The sequence below is a fragment of the Rattus norvegicus genome, chromosome 5 (genome assembly GCF_036323735.1).
Source record: "Rattus norvegicus strain BN/NHsdMcwi chromosome 5, GRCr8, whole genome shotgun sequence".
NCBI lineage: Eukaryota > Metazoa > Chordata > Mammalia > Rodentia > Muridae > Rattus > Rattus norvegicus.
Window position 1 is genome coordinate 76717734 of NC_086023.1, and position 19597 is coordinate 76737330.

General features: G+C 46.9%; 1 protein-coding gene across 6 annotated transcripts in view; it reads right to left on the reverse strand.

Moving 5' to 3' along the window:
* Positions 1 to 19597, reverse strand: part of Ptpn3 (protein tyrosine phosphatase, non-receptor type 3) — a 118898-nt gene that overhangs the window by 14047 nt on the left and 85254 nt on the right. For all 6 annotated transcript variants that reach the window (XM_017593736.3, XM_001059757.6, NM_001100754.1 and 3 more), the window contains 5 exons: positions 19234 to 19390; positions 15442 to 15602; positions 2939 to 3029; positions 2608 to 2669; positions 1683 to 1829 (listed from right to left, as the gene is read on the reverse strand). In XM_017593736.3, the coding sequence (XP_017449225.1) occupies positions 1683 to 1829; positions 2608 to 2669; positions 2939 to 3029; positions 15442 to 15602; positions 19234 to 19390 (618 nt within the window). The remainder of the gene's footprint in view (positions 1 to 1682; positions 1830 to 2607; positions 2670 to 2938; positions 3030 to 15441; positions 15603 to 19233; positions 19391 to 19597) is intronic.

Genomic DNA, 19597 nt, shown 5'->3' on the forward strand with positions numbered 1-19597 from the left:
GCAACCACACAGTGGCTCACAACAATCTGATGCCCTCTTCTGGTGTGTCTGAAGACAGCTACAGTGTACTTCTATATAATAAATAAATAAATCTTTAAAAAAAAAATAAAGGTGGTGCAGTTCTGGTAATAGTCATTAAGCTAAATACTGGTACTACTGGCTATCAGCATCCCTCCAAGCATATGGGAGGCTGAGAGAGGAGGATTAACCCATTCCTCCAAAACAAACCAAAAACCACAAAAATATCAGTAGCAAAGAAGATGACCATGTACCAAGCACTCTTCAGAGAGGCTTCCCGGAGCACCTAGCTCAGTCCCCACAGCCCGGTGAAATGGGCGATTGTCTGCACAACTCCCTAATCTCACAGGTAGAGGCAATGGCAGAAACTAAGCCTGGCTGGCTGCGAGCTAGTTTAGGGAGCTGGGAATCTCTTAAGTTCAAAAAAGGGCCAAGCAACCAACTAACTAACTAACTAACTAACTAACTAACTAACTAACACATTCTCTCTCTCTCTCTCAAATATCTTATTTAATGTATCTGAGTTCACTGTCGCTGTCTTCAGACACATGAGAAGAGGGCATCAGATTTCATTACAGATGGTTGTGAGCCACCATGTGGTCGCCGGGATTTGAACTCAGGACCTCTAGGAGAGCAGTCAGTGCTCTTAACCACACTCCATCTCTTATCAGAGGATAGCCAAGATGGAAATGGGGAGGTAAGAACAGATGCTTGGATTAGCAAGCGCCCTTTGAAGTGTGCTCTCAGTGCCTCAGAAGACCAGCATCCAGGAAGATGCCCCTTGGGGACGTCACACTTTTCTAGTCTGAATTATGGGATAAGAAGAGACTCTGGCTAGTCTGTGAGTGGCCAGAAGCTCGGAGTCAAGGCTACAGCAGAGAAGTGAAGCACCTGAAAGTGCTAACCTCTAATGATGATGATGACGTTTGGAGGACACTGGAAACAGAGTCCTCTGAGCTCTTTATACATATGGTCCAGCCTTCCCCAGTGCCCCCAAGGTGGAGGGCACTGTTACGATCTCTACTGCACATTCAAGAAAGCCAAGGTCAAACAGGCTAATAACTTACTCAGGAGGAACTATGTTCTCAGCCCAGTCCTGACCAGTGCTAGATAAAAATGGCAGGAGTCAGGGGCATGGATATCCAAGGGAAGAGACATTGCCTCGGCAGATGACAATCTTATTGTGTGAGATGAGACATTGATCCCAGGCAGGCAGAGACACAGGCAATACAGGGGCTCTGGGGCAGTTGTGTGGGGGTGGGGAGAGGGAAGAAAGGATGGGGGAAGTACTACTTTCTAGCTTGTCTTTTTCAGATTTATCTTATGTGTATGAGTGTTTGGCCTGCATATGTCTGTGCACTACATATATGTTAGTCCCTGGAGCTCAGAAGAGGGTGTCGGATCCCCTGGAACTGGAGCTACAGATGGCTGCAAGCTGACATCTGAGTTTTGGGAACTGAACCCAGGTTCTCTTAACCTCGGAACCATCTTTCCAGCCCTTCTACCTTCTTTTAATAGATGGGTGTAGGCAGGAGGAGGACATTCTCACCATTGCGGGTATCTGTTGGAGGTTTATACGTCAGTAAGAGGCCCTTTCTGGCCCTTCATGATCCACAACAGCACAGTCTACTACACACATTTGAACTGGAAATCAAGCCACTTACCCGCCCTCGCTCTGTGAGAGTTGTCAGCATGACAACAAGAGACAACTTCTGATCCCAGACAACTTGCCAAAACTGTGCACAGGTGTGTGGCAGCGGTCCCTGAGTGGCAATGTACTTGTTCACAAGGTTAGCAGCGGGAATCTCCATCTAGTGTGAGATCAGTGAGGTATTATTTATATTTATATATATATATGTCTCGGCTGTCAATTGACAGAGGAGAGCAGGATTCTCCATTTACATTTTCCTAATAGCTTAGCTGAATCATACCAGGAAAAGATCTTATCCACTCACACTAGACGGGGGAAAAAAAAAGTGCAGCAAAAAGCCAGTTCCAGATTTGACCATAATATGACAGAGCAGTGAGTGGGACTTCTGGGAGGTTTTTATGGGGCACTTCTGCAAAGTCATGGTTTAGCACGTGAGGGCCCGAGTGGCCAATTCTGCCCCTGGCCGGCTAAGAGTAGATTTTAGTGTCTCCCATTAAAGTCTGCCGATCCTGGCTTTAATTGGAGAAATCTAAGTTCAAGTAAGTTGCCCATGATGACTAGGTCTCCAAATCAGGCAAACCTTCCCCTTCATTCTCTTTATACATATGGAGGAAGTGCTTCTTTTCCTTAGAGAAGGGTGGGGGGCACTAATAACACATGGGCAAAACACAGAAAGTTACAGACATACCACCAGCAGAGGGGAACAGCAAGTGTCTGGTGTATTGGCAGACGATGATGGAACAATAATGTTTGGACCTCTGTGGCTTCTCAAGTTATTCAGTGACCCTGGCTTGGCACCTCTGTAAAGTGAGACCACCCATAGTCTCACCAAGCCACGGTACTACCATGATGGGGGTGCTCTGTCACGGAAAAAGTCCCCCCACCCTCATGACTAGGATCAATGTGTCCTTTTTCTATTGCCCAGATTCCCAGCTTACGTTCACATAACTGGCATTAATATAATCTTCATTTCCCTGCAATAATACCCGGGTGGTGTCGTCTGTGGAAGAGAGAAAAATTTACCATTATTCTGAACGTTATTTTTATCATCCCAAGTAAACAAGGGTTCAGTTCCTAGCCCCATCTGCAGCTCTCGTCTCATTAGCATAAACACTATTCCCCAACTGTTCTGAATCTGAGGTGGCTGCAATAAAGATGATGGTGTTTACAGACACACTGAAAACCATTCCAGAATCCCAGACGATCTGCTTTAAAGAGGAAGCATTATCTCATGCAGGGGAAGGAGGCATCGTCGGGCCGGATACTCACAAGGCAACACATCTTTGTATCGGTTTTTATCCAAATTTTGAGGCAGCTTTGCAAATGTGACGGCCAAGCCGGGCTTCTTTCTGTAGAGTTGCTATTAGACAAATAAAGACATTAAAAAAAAAAAATCCCATTGCTATGAAAAAAAAACCCCAAAAACCTTGAACTCATATCCTAACAGCAGAGGTCTTCATGACTTCAAAGTGATCCTATGCTACACGGAAAAAGAGAAGTTTCAGTGAGAAACTATGGTAGAACAAACCAACTGAAGTCTTAAATATATTTAGACTTGAGGATCTGTAGTGGGAAAGAAGTCAGGCAGGGGTTGAGTCACAGACAATGGATCCAGGTAAGTAAAACCTTATTTTTATGACAACTGACAAGTGTGGGGGATAGAGGAGAATTCTGACTCACCTAAATTAGTCTAAAACTACATTTTCCTCCAGTTCAATGGAAGGAAACATACTCACTGCTTAAGAGCAAGAACACTTCATTCACTGTTTCAGTAACACATTCCCAGAGCATGGAACACTGATCCCGATATGGTAACCTCAGTTAAAGAGACATTGCCCGGGGCTGGGGATTTAGCTCAGTGGTAGAGCGCTTGCCTAGGAAGCGCAAGGCCCTGGGTTCGGTCCCCAGCTCCGAAAAAAAGAACCCCCCCCCCAAAAAATAAAGCCTTCCATGCACACACAGCCTGGGCTCTTGCTATGGTAGCTGATGCGATTTTCACCGCAGCTGTGGGAGGTATCAGGCGCTTTGTGAGTGGCAGGTGGAGGTTAATTGCTTGGCCCAAGATCATAAGTAAAGGACAAGCTCAGGTCTGAGGGAAGCGGACACACCCCCTTCTCATTTCTATACAGCTGTTTCCACAGTTTTCACAACGGTCACCAAGCCTTCATGCAAATGCTTCTTAACACCCCAGGAATTTAAACTCTTGTTTTTCCTTCTCAATGTTAGAAGGGGTATTTTGGCTTTCTTACTGCAAATTTGAGAAACTCAGACTGGCACCAAGTAAAACAAAAAACAAACAAACAAACAAACCAAAACAAAAAACAAACAAAACCCCCCCAGAAAACAAAGAAACAAAAAGAAAAACAAACAAACAAACAAACAAAAATACCCCAAAAACAAAGAACACAAAAAACCCCAAAACCTAACAAAAACCTACTTGCAAAAGTCTGAGATGGTCTTTTCATATATTTTCCAGAGCTTATTACTTTTTATATCCCTTTATGTGACTATAGATATCTGTGAACATACACAATGCACATATATACTGCCTTCTTATAATTTGTGTGTGTGTGTGTGTGTGTGTGTGTGTTTGAGTGTTTTGTCTGCATTGCGTTTGTGTACCATGAGAGTCTGGTGTCCCTAGGAACTAGAAGAGAGCCTAGGATCCCCTGCAACTGGAGTTAGAGACAGTTTTGAGCCTTAACGCGGGTGCTGGGTACCAAACCTGATCCTCTGGAAGAGCCGTCCCCCCAGTTCCAATATTACCTTCTTAACATCAAAAGATGGGACTGCAGTCCACAGTGGCATTTCTCATGTTATCGTCAACAGAGATAAAGTATTAAAGTAATAGGTATTTGTGACAGTTAATCCTGACTGTCAAGATTGGATCAGGACACCTCTGAATATGTGATGTACTTTGCACAGAGACAGAGTAACTCGGAGTGTCGTCTGGCCATCCCACAGGACCAGGACGGAACAGAAGGCAGGAGGAGGCTGTCTGTTCCAGGCTTCTCCGTTTTGCTTCCTGGCTGCTGTGAGGCAGGCAGCTCTGCTTCAGATGTGCCGCATCTCGATGCTCTTTCTCACCACAGTCTAGGAACCACAGAGCCAGCAACTGGGGGCCATGACTCCCAAAACTATGAGCCCAACAAATCCTTGCCCCTTTCGACTGTTTCTCTTGGGCATTTACACAGCAACAAAAGGCCAACAGAGCCAGGACTGGTGGAGCATGCCTTTAATCCCAACACTTGGGAGGAAGAGGCAAGAGGATCTGTGAGTTCAAGGCCAGCCTGGTTTACAGAGTGAATTCCAGGGCAGCCAGAGCTACAGAGAAACCTTGTCTTGAAAAAAAAAACATACAAATAAACAAACAAAGCAAGAAAAAAAAAAAAACAAAACAAAATCCCTCAGGGGGTGAAAATCTATTTTCTTTAACTCTGTGCTCTACAAATCTCTAACAAGACAAGTGCTGTGGTGCACCATAGATGTCTTTAATCCTCACCAGCCGAACACTTCGCAAGCCAATTTAAACCGAAAAGATCTCAGCGTCTCCTAGCCAGCGCTCTGGGAAACAGCTGCAATTGTGAAGCCTGCCTCACCCTCATTATTAAACAGTATCTGTTTCCCATACTGCAAGCGATTCTCCACACCGATGATTTTTAATGGCTCAGAAATTTAATTATTATAATTTACCTTCATTCTTGGTCTACTTTGCTATTAGTCCATTCCACAATTTTTCCCCTTCGATAAACATCCGAGAACAGAATTAGAGCACCTGAGCCTGTCTGCAAGGACTCTGATGCACATAACCAAAACGCCCTGCAGGAATGAATATGAGTACTGGTCTGGTCACCAAGCTATAGCCTCCTCAATTATGGTTTCTTTGCATTTTGAATGGGGAGCCTGAACACCCACCCACCACAAGCAGTATTTCTGCCTACTGTATTGTTTTGTAAATGCACATCTGTTAGGTCTGTTTTTGTTTTCATTAGACAAACTGCATAAAACCTATCAAAAGAGAGTTAACATGGAGACTCAGGGTCATAATAATAGCATTGTATCTATATCTTATTTTCCAATTCTTCAAGAACTCTACTGACCTATGACCATAACCTAGACAGTTTCGGCACCTGATGATCTAAAGTTAGCTGCTGAACCAACTCTAAAAACCTGTAGGCTTTTATAGACAGTGCTAGAAATGAGCTCAAGGTTTATTGGAGGGCTCTGGCAGGATTCTGGCATAGATGTCATAGAAGCCAGTCACGTTTATCTACATGGCATTTTGCTTCTAACAGGTTAACTGTGAGGAAGTAAAATTTAATGAAGTGAATATGAACCAGGGAAATGCAATCAACCTGAGTTCAAGCAGAGACCCAGAAAGAGGTGTGATCATAAGCTTTGGTGGAACTGTTTGGCAAGGATTAAGAGGTGGGGCTTTCTTGGAGGAGGTTTGTCACCGGGGGTGGGCTTTGAGGTTTCAAAGGACATTTCCAGTGTCTCCCCATCTTGAGGTTGTGCCTCAAGATGGGAGCTTTCAGCTATTGCTCCAGAGCCATGTCACCTGCTCCCTCCCGTGGTGGCCATGGACCCTAACCCTGTGAAACTGGGAACCCTAAATAGAAAAGATCGGGGATCCCTCCTGCTATACAGCTCTGCTCACTCTCTCCTCTCTCTTCCTCCTAAGCTCCTGCTATGAATCTCTAATAAGCCTTTCTCTAAAATCAACACACACACACAGAGGAGTACAACAGAAAGTCGCCTGTTTGTATAACTGAAAATTACAGAATCTTCAGAGGAGGGAAGTGAACAAGTAAAAATGAAGACTGGTTTGGCTTCTTCAGGGTCTGACAGCACTCATGCGAAGGCCGTTCAACGGGATTCCAGCACTCCGTCTCAGCAGTGACAGGAGCCGGCCTTAAGCACTGGTGGGCCCACTTTTCTCAGAACCCAAGGGTGGGTGTGAAGAGCTAGGAGACAGGTCAGAGTCACAGGGGAGGCAATTAGGTCGCCATGGCAGTGGCCACAACTGGAGACGAGGCTTTTTAAAAGAACAATGGACTAGAAAAACACACTTTGCTTTGGTTATTCCAAGTCACACCCCCTGGATTCTGTCTTAGATAGCGAACGAGAGCCAGCAGCAGCAGCAGCAGCAGCAGCAGCAGCAGCAGCAGCAGCAGCAGCAGCAGCAGCAGCAGCAGCAGCAGCAGCAGCATTAAAACCTTGGGATGGGGGAAGATGGATGACAAGAGACAGGGAAAGGGAAGGGGGGAAGAGGAGGTGAGGAGACCCTGGCTAAAGAGAAAATAAAGTGCAACTACCCTACGTACCTGCTGTCTTCACCGATAGCTACCACTCAACTGTGGAACACATGGACCAAGTCACCAGAGGAACTGGCTTGAACTGGTGAGGTGGAGCATGTTCAAATTCCAGAAATCTCAGAACTTGAGATTTAGGAATCTCATCCAGAGACCGGCATGGGTGGAACGAACTCCCTCCCTGTTTCTGTGCCTACCTCAGAGCAAGTCATGTAACCAGGCGGTCACAGGGAGTCAGTTACCTAGCACAGCACCTGGAATTCTTCCCAACGCAAACAAAGCATCGCTCAGCCAATAGAATGTATTTACTAATCCCCCACCCAAATTCCACCCCACTCTCCAAGATTCATAGATAGTCCCTTTCTACATGGAATGAAGGGCACAAGTTACTTCACCAAGGATCATCTGAGGTTGGCTGGTTTTTTGTTTTGTTTTGTTTTGTTTTTTTACTGAGCTGTAACACTTGGAGGAAGGCTCTCTCCCTCAAAGCTCTCATCCCTGAACCTTGGACCTGCCTGCCTGGCCCTGTTCCTGTCACTCACAGAAGCTCACATCAGAGCGTGACACCTGACATTACTGCTGTAGCCACAGCCATGTGGGACCCTCCGAGAATGCAGGGATCATGTTTCATGACCCACACGGAAGTGAAGGTCAGCACCACTGCTGTCACACAGTAGGTGCTCAATAAAAACACTGCAGTGCTGGGAGCTGCTATTTAACAAAGGTCTAGAAGCTAGTGCCAGGCTTGGGGTCAAGGCTAAGGCAGGAAGACCATCACAAGTTCAAGACTGAGTTATACAGTGAGCTCAAGGATAGACCAAAAACCCTAATGAGATCCTTTCTCAAAAAACAAATAAGTAGGGGCTGGGGTGATGCTCAGTGGTTAAGAGTACTTCCCTTGCAGAGAGAGGACCTGGGTTTGGTTCCTAGCGGACAATTGTCTGTAACTGCACTTCTTGGGAATCTGACGTCCCACACCCTCTTCTGACCTCCACAGGCATCAGGCATGGATGTGGGGTAAAACCTCATACAGACCAAACACTCAATAAGAACATAAAATAAATCTAAAAGAAAGAAGGAGTAAGGGGTTGGGGATTTAGCTCAGTGGTAGAGCGCTTGCCTAGCACGCGCAAGGCCCTGTGTTCGGTCCCCAGCTCCGAAAAAAAGAAAAAAGAAAAAAGGAGTAAATAAATAGATAAAAACGTATAAATAAATGGTTGGGGATGTAGCGGGGGTGGGGGGGGCAGAGTACTTGCCTAGCGTTCATAATCCCTTAGGTTTAACTCTAAGGCACTGCACGAGAAAGAAAAAAACCAAAACCAAAGGTGTAAGCCACACTACTAAAGCATCCCAAGCCAAGCTCAGACACGGTGCCATATAATTAAGGTAATTACATTCTCAGAACGGCGCCAAGATGTGGTTTTCCTGGTACTATCTGGTAGGAGCCTTAGCAGTCTCTCCTTCATGAGCGGCTCACCCACACTGTGGATATCTCTGTACCCGACCCAGCCAGAGGTCAGAGGAACATCTACAGGGTATCTGACCTTCCCTTTCCGTGTGGCCATGCTGCAACAGGCCAGGGGCCAGTGACTCCGGGATCCTTCATGGCCCAGGTGCATGTGTCTGGCATCCTGTCCTAATAAGGATTCTTCTGGTCCATTTTAAAGACAGACACACGTTGGGGATTTAGCTCAGTGGTAGAGCACTTGCCTAGCAAGCGCAAGGCCCTGGGTTCGGTCCCCAGCTCCGAAAAAAAAAAAAAACAAAAAACAAAAAACTTAAAGACAGACACACAAGACGGAATAGCATGTTCCCTGGAGGCATGGAATGTATGTACACTGCATGCTGGGACATCCAAGGGCCCCAGTACTGTGTGCTTCCCATCGACACTCTTCCTTTCTTGTGTGTGTGTGTGTGTGTGTGTGTGAGCACGCAAGCGCGCACGCGAGGGGATTGGGGGAGAGGATGGCTCTAACCACTTAGCCTTGGCTGGCCCAGAACGCATGTAGATCCACCTACCTCCTGAGTGCTGGGATTAAATGTGTGTCACAATGCCTTTCGCCTTTCCTTTCTTAATGAATAAAAGGAAAACAAAACAAAACACTGGGCCGGTGAGAGCGCTCAGTGGGTAAAGGCACTTGCCCCAGCATGTGATGACTTGAGTTCAACTCCCCCAAACACACACATGACGATGGAAGTTGAAGAGGATTCTGCAAAAACTGTCCTCTGGTCCCCACAGGTGCACTGTGGTAATGGATGTGTGGGTGAGGTAATATATGTGTGTGTGTGATGTAATATAATGTATGTGGTAATGTGCATTAAAAATAATGCATTTTTAAAAGAAAAAACATTTACATATTTTTGTTTTATTTTTTGAGGTAGGGTCCTAGTCTGTAAGCCAAGGTTGGATTTGAACTCATGGCAATCCTCCTGCCTCAGCCTCCTGAGGCTTGAGTGTAGGCATGAGGTATGGAACTTGGGCAGGCCTAGAGTTCTCCATCCTTCTGCTTCAATCCCCTAACTACAGGTGTGGGCCACCACGTCTGACAGAAACTAATTTTTTTTTTAAAATGCACTCTTTCCAGGGATCAGATCTAATCTTGGAGGTACAGTTGTCCTTGCTAATTGCAACATGGACTGATCTCAATCTCTGGTGAAGTGTTGCTCAGCTCCTCTGTCCCTCCAAATACAAGTTCTGTAATCATCGAGGAGCCAGTGAGTCACCTGTTTTGACCCAAATGGGCAGTTCCTTGAGTGGCAATGTGGGCGTCAATTAAGAAGCAGGGGTCAGGCAGAGGCATTTGGTTTTGGTACAAATGGATGATGTGAGGTGATATGCAGTTAGGCGGGGTGGAAAGGACCCTTAGTGGCCTCTCCTGGATACTGCTTTCTCTCCACCCCATATGATGATCCATCCACCCATCTGCCCACACCTACCTCCCACACCCACTTATTTATCCCTCCCCGCGTTAATCCACCCACCCGCCCATTCACTTGTCCATTCACCCAGGGAAGAGGTTATTCCCTTGCAAAGCTCATTTTCTATCAACTGAATCCATGAGCCTCCAAGAGGCAGTAGCTAACAATAGGCAGGAAAGAAGAGGGGTGGGAAAGACCTGAGCTCTACCCAGTAAGTGTGAGCTGCTGACTGGGTTCTCATTTGAGTGAAGGTCTTGCCCAGGGTAGTCTCAAAACTTCGAAACTCCCGGGTTTAAGTGATGATCCTCTTGCCTCACCGTCCCAAGTAGCTCAGACTATGGGTGTGCAATATCCACCCACCCAGGTATAGGTTAGGGTTTTGCTTGTTTTTACATTCAGTGTGTGTGTGTGTGTGTGTGTGTGTGTGTGTGTGTGTGTGTGTGTGTGTGTGTGTAGGTGCACGGGGAGGATAGAAGAGGAAGAGTCAGATCCCTTGGAACTAGAGTTACAGGATGCTATGAGCCGCCCAACACAAGTGTGGAACCGCACTGGGTCCTCTGAAAGAGCAGTATGCGCTCCTAACAGCTGAGCCATCTCTCTAGCCCCAGGCTTTCATTTTCGACATGGTTCTAAGTCTAGGGCTGTCCCTGATGAGGTGTGGGTACTGGATAATTTCCTGAACATCTCTGAGCCTCCTTCTCTCTCCTTCTAAGAGTGATCTGGGGTTGTGGTCATGGCTCAGTGGCAGAGTGCAGGCTGAGTGTGGCAGGGCTCCTGGGTTCAGTCTTCAGTGTGGAAAGAGTATACAGATTGAGTCTAATAACTCCCGCCGTATCTGTTTCTCAGAGAGTGTGAGAGTTAATGTAGGTAACATGAGAAACCTACGCAGTAGACTGCAAAGTGCTTCAGAAATGCTAATTGCTATTCTGTTACACAGGGGACCAAATGGCTTCTGTTTACTGACACAGAAAAGGATGAAGGAATTCCCTTAATGAAAAAAAAAAGGTCTAGTTAATAGGCCTTACGAGAGTGAGAATTGGGGGGATCTGTCTACAGACCACAACCCCCAAACCATGGCTGTGTCACAGGGGAGGCAGTGTGGATGACTGCTGGGACCAGGACCCTTTCCCTGCACTTGTCCACAGAGCACAAAGGTCACTAACTGAGCAGCCCACTTGTCAAGGTCCAGGAGGATGGGAGGACTCAGACAGCCACGACTCTGGAATTGACAGCCTAGGGCTCCCGGCTCACTGCTCAGCGACCATAACCTTAGCAGGTTCGGCATGCCGTTGAAGTCTCTCTTGGTTCATAAGTAATAACAGCTATTAATTTTATAGTGTTCTCATCCCAGGCCAGATAAAGCATTAAGCATTTACCTCATCCACTCCTTACAGTCAATCCAGGAGACACCCAGTTTATACCCAGAGAGGCAAGAGCCATAGAGGTTAAGGGACGGCGTTAAGTGGGTAGAGCTAGAATTTAAAGTCTGTCTGGCTCCATGTGACTAGACGGCCTTCTAGATGGCAGTGATGTGTATGCATCTAATGACAGCTTCACAGCTCACGGGCATCCATCTCAGTTTCTCAGGCCTGTGTACATGGTGGTTAAAAGAACAGCTTGGGGTATTGGTACCTTGCCCGGGCTCCAGTCAGGCTCTGAGACTTCTGTGAGCCCTTGGAACACACGCTTAATCTCAAATTCTCCTCCCTTCTGTGTGCTATGGGATGAAGCCACACCTAACAGGGTGTTATGAGAATTCTAGAAGCTGAGGCAGCCTTTCCTGAGAGCTTCCTGTTTGGTTCCTTTTCCCGTGGGTCCCTAGGGATGGTAGTTTCACCATGCCTAGGGCTTCGTTGAGGGGCAGTGAGGGACACTAAGAGAGCCCTGTGATTACAGCAGCTCCCTCGTAGAGTAGTCAGTATCTCAGAACTCACTAAGACATTATTTAAAAGAAGAGCTTCTGGGGGCTGGAGAGATGGCTTAGCAGTTCAGAGCACTGACTGCTCTTCCAGAGGTCCTGAGTTCAAATCCCAGCAACTACATGGTGGCTCACAACCACCTGTAATGAGATCTGATGTCCTCTTCTGGTGTCTGAAGACAGCTACAGTGTACTTATATAATTAATAAATAAATAAACAAACAAATAAATCTTTAAAATAAATAAATATTTAAAAGAGGAGCTTCCGCCTTATTTATAATAGCCAGAAGCTGGAAAGAACCCAGATGCCCTTCAACAGAGGAATGGATACAGAAAATGTGGTACATCTACAAAATGGAATATTACTCAGCTATCAAAAATAATGACTTTATGAAATTCATAGGCAAATGGATGGAACTGGAAAATATCATCCTGAGTGAGGTAACCCAATCACAGAAAAACATACATGGTATGCACTCATTGATAAGTGGCTATTAGCTCAAATGCTTGAATTACCCTAGATGCACAGAACACATGAAACTCAAGAAGGATGACCAAAATGCGAACGCTTCACTCCTTCTTCTTTTTTTTTTTTTTTTTGGTTCATTTTTTCAGAGCTGGGGACCGAACCCAGGGCCTTGCGCTTCACTCCTTCTTTAAAAGGGGAACAAGAATACCCTTGGCAGGGAATAGGGAGGCAAAGTTTAGAACAGAGACTGAATGAACACCCATTCAGAGCCTGCCCCACATGTGGCCCATACATATACAGCCACCAAACTAGATAAGATGGATGAAGCAAAGAAGTTCAGGCTGACAGGAACCGGATGTAGATCGCTCCTGAGAGACACAGCCAGAATACAGCAAATACAGAGGCGAATGCCAGCAGCAAACCACTGAACTGAGAACAGGACCCCCGTTGAAGAAATCAGAGAAAGGACTGAAAGAGCTTGAAGGGGCTTGAGACCCCATATGAACAACAATGCCAACCAACCAGAGCTTCAGGGACTAAGCCACTACCCAAAGACTATACATGGACTGACCCTGGGCTCCAACCTCATAGGTAGCAATGAATAGCCTAGTAAGAGCACCAGTGGAAGGGGAAGCCCTGGGTCCTGCCAAGACTGAACCCCCAGTGAACATGATTGTTGGGGGGAGGGCGGTAATGGGGGGAGGATGGGGAGGGGAACACCCATAAAGAAGGGGAGGAGGAGGGGTTAGGAGGGATGTTGGCCTGGAAACCGGGAAAAGGAATAACAATCGAAATGTAAATAAGAAATACTCAAGTTAATAAAGATTTAAAAAAGAAGAAGAAGAAGAAGAAGAAGAAGAAGAAGAAGAGCTTCCTAGACCACAAAAGCACGTACCAGACTGTAGTGAAACCCCAAAGTGTAAGCATCTTTGACAGGCATCTCCAACCATGATCTCTGACAGCGGGCTGGGACAGGCAGCCATCATACAATGGTACCACCTCTACCTCCCTCTCTGGGATCAACTGATGCATCAAAACCAAGTGGGGTCTGGAGAGGCGGCTCACTGGATAGATGGGCTTGATGCGAAAGTTTGGCAACCTGAGTTCTATCTCCAAAACCCACATGTGAGAAAGGAAATGGCTTCTTCACAAGGCTGTCCTCCGACTTCTGTGTGCGTGTGGTGGCACAAGCCCATCTCCACATCATCCACTAATAATAACAAGTTAATGCCCCCGACATACACAAACCCTTGTTAAAGAACCAGTGTCTAGTAGCCGTGGGCGAGGGTCACGGTTCCCCAAGTGGTTTCCAAACTCGTGGCTCCAGGCTCACCCTTTAAGAAATACTTTCAGAAACCAATGAAATCACTCCAAGGAGAACCTTACGGGGGGCACCGTAAGGAAAGAGCACACCAAGGTTGAGTCACAGCACAGAGGTAGCTGTAGGGAAAAGAGCACAGTGCAAATGTTCCCAAGGAGAGGGCACAGTGCCTCCTTGTGGATTCTCAGCCCAACTGGAATTATCAGTTGCCAGGGAACATATGTTATAATAAAATCTTACCCTATCTTGCTTGGTCTTACCATACAGACCCCTAAATATACCAAATAGACAGCGAGCTCCTTGTGGCCAGAAGCCTCCTTCTCCATCCCTTATCAGGCTCCCAAAGCACTTCTGATATTCTGTCCGTGTCAACAAATAATCCACCAATGCCTCTCCCAGTCCACAGCCTCCCCAAGACCACAAAGAGAAACCTCATGCTGTCTGAATCCTCATTTCAATTCTTCTGGGGTGTTTGACATCATTGCCAGTCTTTATGTTATCTGTTCAGACAACCAGTTAATTAAAAAACTGAGACTCTTCTGTGGGTGGGAGAATGGAAGTGAGGTGCTAACCACCTTTGCTTCTTCTCTCACCGCTGTTCGACTCCCACCGCTCTGGCATCATTTACACGCTGGCCTGTAGGCTACCACAAGGCCAGCCTTCTGCTTCAGGGTCTCTGCTTTGTCTTCCTTTCTGTCTGCCACCTGTCTGAGCTTTCTTCCTGGGTCACTCTGCAGACAAATACATTTGACACACTGCCTGCCTCCCCTCTCTAGGGGTTTTCTAGTAAACGGTGTGTTGTTGATCTGTTTTTTAATCTAACTGCAGCTCTCACTCTTACATCCTGAGCCTAGACCATGCATGACACTGTTAAAACTCTCATCTAGGGGCTGGGGATTTAGCTCAGTGGTAGAGCGCTTACCTACGAAGCGCAAGGCCCTGGGTTCGGTCCCCAGCTCCGAAAAAAAGAACCAAAAAAAAAAAAAAAAAAAAAACCAAAAAAAAAACAAAAAAACAAAACTCTCATCTAGTTTCTTTACTAGATTCTTTGCATGCTTCCTTCTACTCTCCCTCCCTCAGAAGTCCCTTTCTGAGATAGGCTCTTACTATGTGGTCCAGGCTAGGATCGAATTCGTGACCCTGCGGCGTCGCCTCCAGCACACTGAGGCGCCGTCCGTTTTTATCTGCTCGTTGCGTGAACAACTGCTTTATTCCACCTTCGAAATGAACACATTCTATTTTCGCTGGGTTAGTGGTGGATAAAACTGACTTATGAGCAGGGCCTCTTCTGCTTTTGGGGGTGGTGTGAAAGGCCTCTTGAGGTACTTATGCTTTATCCCACCTACTGCAGATCTGTCTTTCCTGAGAAAACAGGACAGACTTTAAATTTACAGCTGTGATCTGGTGTACTTGGAAGGTCAGACACTGTGCCCCGGTGGGATGATATAAACTTTCTAAATTCCCAAGTATACTTCGGGATGAGCCTCCGTTCTGAGGCTGGCACCGTTTTCTTTCCTGTGGAGTTGTGAGCTCCTGCTGGTAGCTCTGTAGGCTCAGAGCCCGCCATGCTCAGCAGCCCCTGCTTACAGACCACTGCTAGGAGAATGGGAAGGTGTCCTGATGCTTCATCGCTCTGGACCTGTGGGGCGGACCCATCAGTCCTTATTACGGTCCCCCTCATTAAGACTCTGCTGCCTGAGGCATGCGAGACAGAGTCACCTTGACCAAGGAGACCATGTTCCAGCTTCACTGCCTGCTACTCAGCTCACGTGGTATCACATGGTGAGCGACGGTAACTGATTGGAGACTCCAGCCCTGGGATCCCCTTACCTCAAACTGGATCAACACTGTACCGCTTTCCAGACCTTTCTTTAACAGCTCCATGGATCCCTCCAGACTGTCCCCACCCTCAGGACACGCAGGAAACATGGCTTCTGGGAAAAGCTGACTCAGCTCATCTTCCGATCTGATCTCCGCCAGCGAGCGTACAGCTGGAACAGACAGAGAAGATAGGGCATTGGGCTGGTCACTCTGCTTATCAGCCCGGGACACCCCATGTGTGGTCTACTTGGCTCATTAAATGGTCATTATTTGTAACCAATGTCACTTGAGTGACTGTGGTAGGCTGTGGGCCGGAAGTGAGATGTGGGAATGGGCGTCATTAAACAAAGAAGAGCTCATGGGCTGGAAATACAGCTCAGTGGCAGAGAGACTGCTTAGCATGTGTGAGGCTTTGGCTTCCGGAGCCCCAGAGATGGAGGAAAGACATACAGGAACTGTTCGCTCTCTGGTTCCCATCTGGCATCTTAACACAGGCAGTCTTCCGGGAACATGGGAGGCCCCAGGGTCTCCCACTATTCCCCGCAGTCTTTCTTTTTACAAAAATCTTAGGGCTGGAGAGATGGCTCAGTGGTTAAGAACACTGACCGCTCTTCCAGAGGTCCTGAGTTCAGTTCCCAGCAACCACATGGTGGCTCACAACCATCTGTAATGGGATCCGATGCCCTCTTCTGGAATGTGTGAAAACAGCTACTATACTCATATATATAAATCTTAAAAAAAAATTAAATTATGTTTCTATTTATCATTCTGTGGGCCTGCCCATGAGTGTGTGTGTGTGGAGGTCAGGGATAACAGAGTTGGTTCTCTCCTACCCTGTTGAGTCCTGGATCGAACTCAGATGATCAGACTGGGTGGCGGGAGGCTTTCCCTGCTGAGCTATGGTATAGTGCGTCGCATTGCGTTGTTCCATCTCCTCAAGAGCTTAGCTTTTAATTTGAGACCAAACCTGCTACGTGATAAGCACTAGTGCTAACACCACTATACACCAGACACACACACACACACACACACACTCCCCCCACCCCCTTCAAGGTCAATTTCTCCCTTCATGTCAAACTCTATGGAGAAAAAATAGAGGCTCAAGGTCCCATCTTGTGTGTGCATGCACATGCATCCAAAAGTTGACGTCAGGCATCTTCTTTCCCCACCCTCCACCTTATATACCGAGGCTGTTTGTCCCTTGGACCTAGAATTTAGTGAAATGACTGGTCAAGCTAGCTGCCTGTTCTGGGGGAGCCCATCTCTGCCTCCCATGTGCTGGGATAATGCATCCTGTTTTTTTACATGGGTGCCAGAGACCTGAATTCCAGTTCCCACTCTGATTGCTGAGGCATCTCTCAAGGCCTACCCTTCTCTGCCTTATACTTCACCTCAGATGCCATGATCGTCTCCTATTTCCTCTTCCCAAATTTGAAACTGGAGGACCATGTCTGAATTTTCCCTGTAACTCAGAAAGGGAAATTACGCCCTCACCAAACGTTCAATGGCTCCCTATACCCAAGGAAGAAAGTAACTAAACAACTTTGAATCCCCTCATATAGTTTAACTGAATCCTCAGAAATCTGAGTCATCTGTTGAGCCTTCCAGAGTTTGTCCAAAAGTCACCCAGCCTGTCTGGGTAGGTCATAGGAATACAGTTTATATCTTTACTTAACTTTAAAGTCCACACTCACTGGCCAGAACAAATCAGTCTTTCTTATGCTGTGTGGTTTCTGTCATATTCACAACTGTTTGTGTTAAATGAGTTGAATTACCTTTCTTTAAATCAATTCGTATTTCTCACTTATACGTTTATGCTAGAAATAATATTAATATTACAGTTGCTTGAAACAGGTGGTCCCTAACAGTTCATGCTGGGTATTCCTTAACTCCAGTCCCTCATGGCCAACAGAGGTGGCCTTTTTTGCAGGCCTGGACGCCCAGGACATCACAGATGGTGGACCGGCACTTTGGCCCCTTGTCAATGTGTGGCTATAACAACCATATGGCCGTCAGGCAACTGCTTCTCCAATCCGTGGCTTTTTCCCTGATTTTTCTGCACGGGGAGGAGGATCCTTGCATTTGGGGGAACTGGGGTGTAAAGGGGATGCCACCATAAAGTGATCGGTACACACACTTTCCTGCTGACCTCCCATCAAGCCTCTGAGCTTGGGAAGGCTGCTGGGATTCGTAGAATGGAGTGTCAGGACAGGGATAGATGAGAGCTGGAGGGCTGCCCTGAGGCGAGCCAGAAGAGGTGGGGTGAGCATGGCTCCAGCTGGCTCAGGAAAGAAGTCCTGGTTGGAACAGCGTAGGGATATTGGACTGTGCCTACCCCAAGGCCAGACCTCCATTCATGCTAGTATTTAAAGCTATATCAGGGCTAGCAAGATGGCTCAGTGGGCAGGCATGCTCGGCACCAAGCCTGATGACCGGAGTTTGATTCCAAGGACCTCTGACCTCTCAGTGCATGGACACACAGTAATCGTGCACAAATATATACAAAAATAAAATGGATAGATTAATGTAATGACTAAAAAAAAAGTGTGGGGAGCTGAGGAAATTTATAGAGAGCAAATGAAGTTCTGAGTGATGTTACTGTTGTCATGGGCACAGCCATGTCAAGCCAATTCTTTTTTTTTTTTTTCTTTTTCTTTTTTTTTTTTTCGGAGCTGGGTACCGAACCCAGGGCCTTGCGCTTCCTAGGTAAGCACTCTACCACTGAGCTAAATCCCCAGCCCAAGCCAATTCTTTAGACCCATGAAAAACCAGAACAGCAAGGCCTCCCTGTGGTCCAAGTATTAGTATTTATGAACGACTGGCCAGTGTGTGCAAAAAACTTAATAACTACAGCTTCTTCCTCTCAGACGTTTATAGACAGACTGTTCGCCTACAGACACTGCCTATGGAGACCAGCTAACTCCACCCTGTGTGCTGCACACAGTAAACACACTGAACTTCTAGGCTGTCGAAGTAGGTGGTGCCATCTATCAGAATGGACACCGCCCACATACCCAGCTGTCCTGTGTACACCTGTGTGTCCATCTTTTCTGCACTCTCTCTCTGTGTCTAATTGTGTCTATTTGGCTCGGTACATTACAACAATAACATTAACAGTAACGATATTGAACAGTCCTTCCGTTACATATCTACAGTACATTCCCTCATTCCCCAGAGCTCTGAGGAGGTCACTGAATCTGCCTAAGATTACCTATGCCCATGCTGTATCTGAGGAATGCTGGTTAACTTGGAGATGCCTCTCAGGGTAGGAGGTGGAGTCAGGTCCCTGCCCTCTGATCCTAGCTGCCCCCTGACCAAGTCAAACATACAAAAGATACGTCTAGGCAAGCTAACAGTGGAATGTGAGCTACTTGGGCTGGGGGTGGCAGAATTCTGGGGCTCTAGGCCCTTTGTAAAGGGGTACTGGTGCTGCCTCTCTCCAAAAGGGCTGGGAGCAGTCCAGGCCCCTGCAGACAGACTTTTATTTTTTTGTCTCTGGTGGTGACAAGCAAGACATTCTAACCGTTAAAAAAACAAAACCTAAAAGCTCTTCATTTTCAAACGCTGACTACTGTGTAGAGAACACAGCAAGCAGCCCAGTATGGAATTTCAGGCTTCTACCTGGAGCAGCTAGGACGCTGAAATAGAAGAATTGCTGAAAGTTGGAGTACAGCCTGGGTTACAGTGTGGGAGCTGTCCCAGAAAGCCAGAAAAACAAAACAAATCACCAAAGCACCTGGGTAGACACAAGTCATGGCTCCTCAGGTGCTCTCTGTGGCTCCACCCCCAGGAGCCTGTTACCTTTCCTCCTGATCACCAGGGCCAATTCTCTCGAGTGGGACTCCCGGCTTGCTTTGATGAACATCACCACCTGGTCGTGAGTGTGCTCTGAGATGTCCCGGCCATTGATCAGCACGATCTGATCCCCTTCATTCAGTTTCGGCATGCAGGTATCCGCCTGGTGGGGGGGGGGGGGGGAGGAGAGTGACTTTCTTTGTTACCATAGCACCAGCCTCAAGGGGAAGAAGAAGGCCGCCTCCCTCTGATCCCAGACACCTGAGACTGCGATCAAATTTACCTCCTGTCCCCTGGGTACTGCTGTCATCATTTACATAGCTGCTGCTAGGTGGACACACTAGCTGGTGGTGGGATTTTTAAGGGGGCT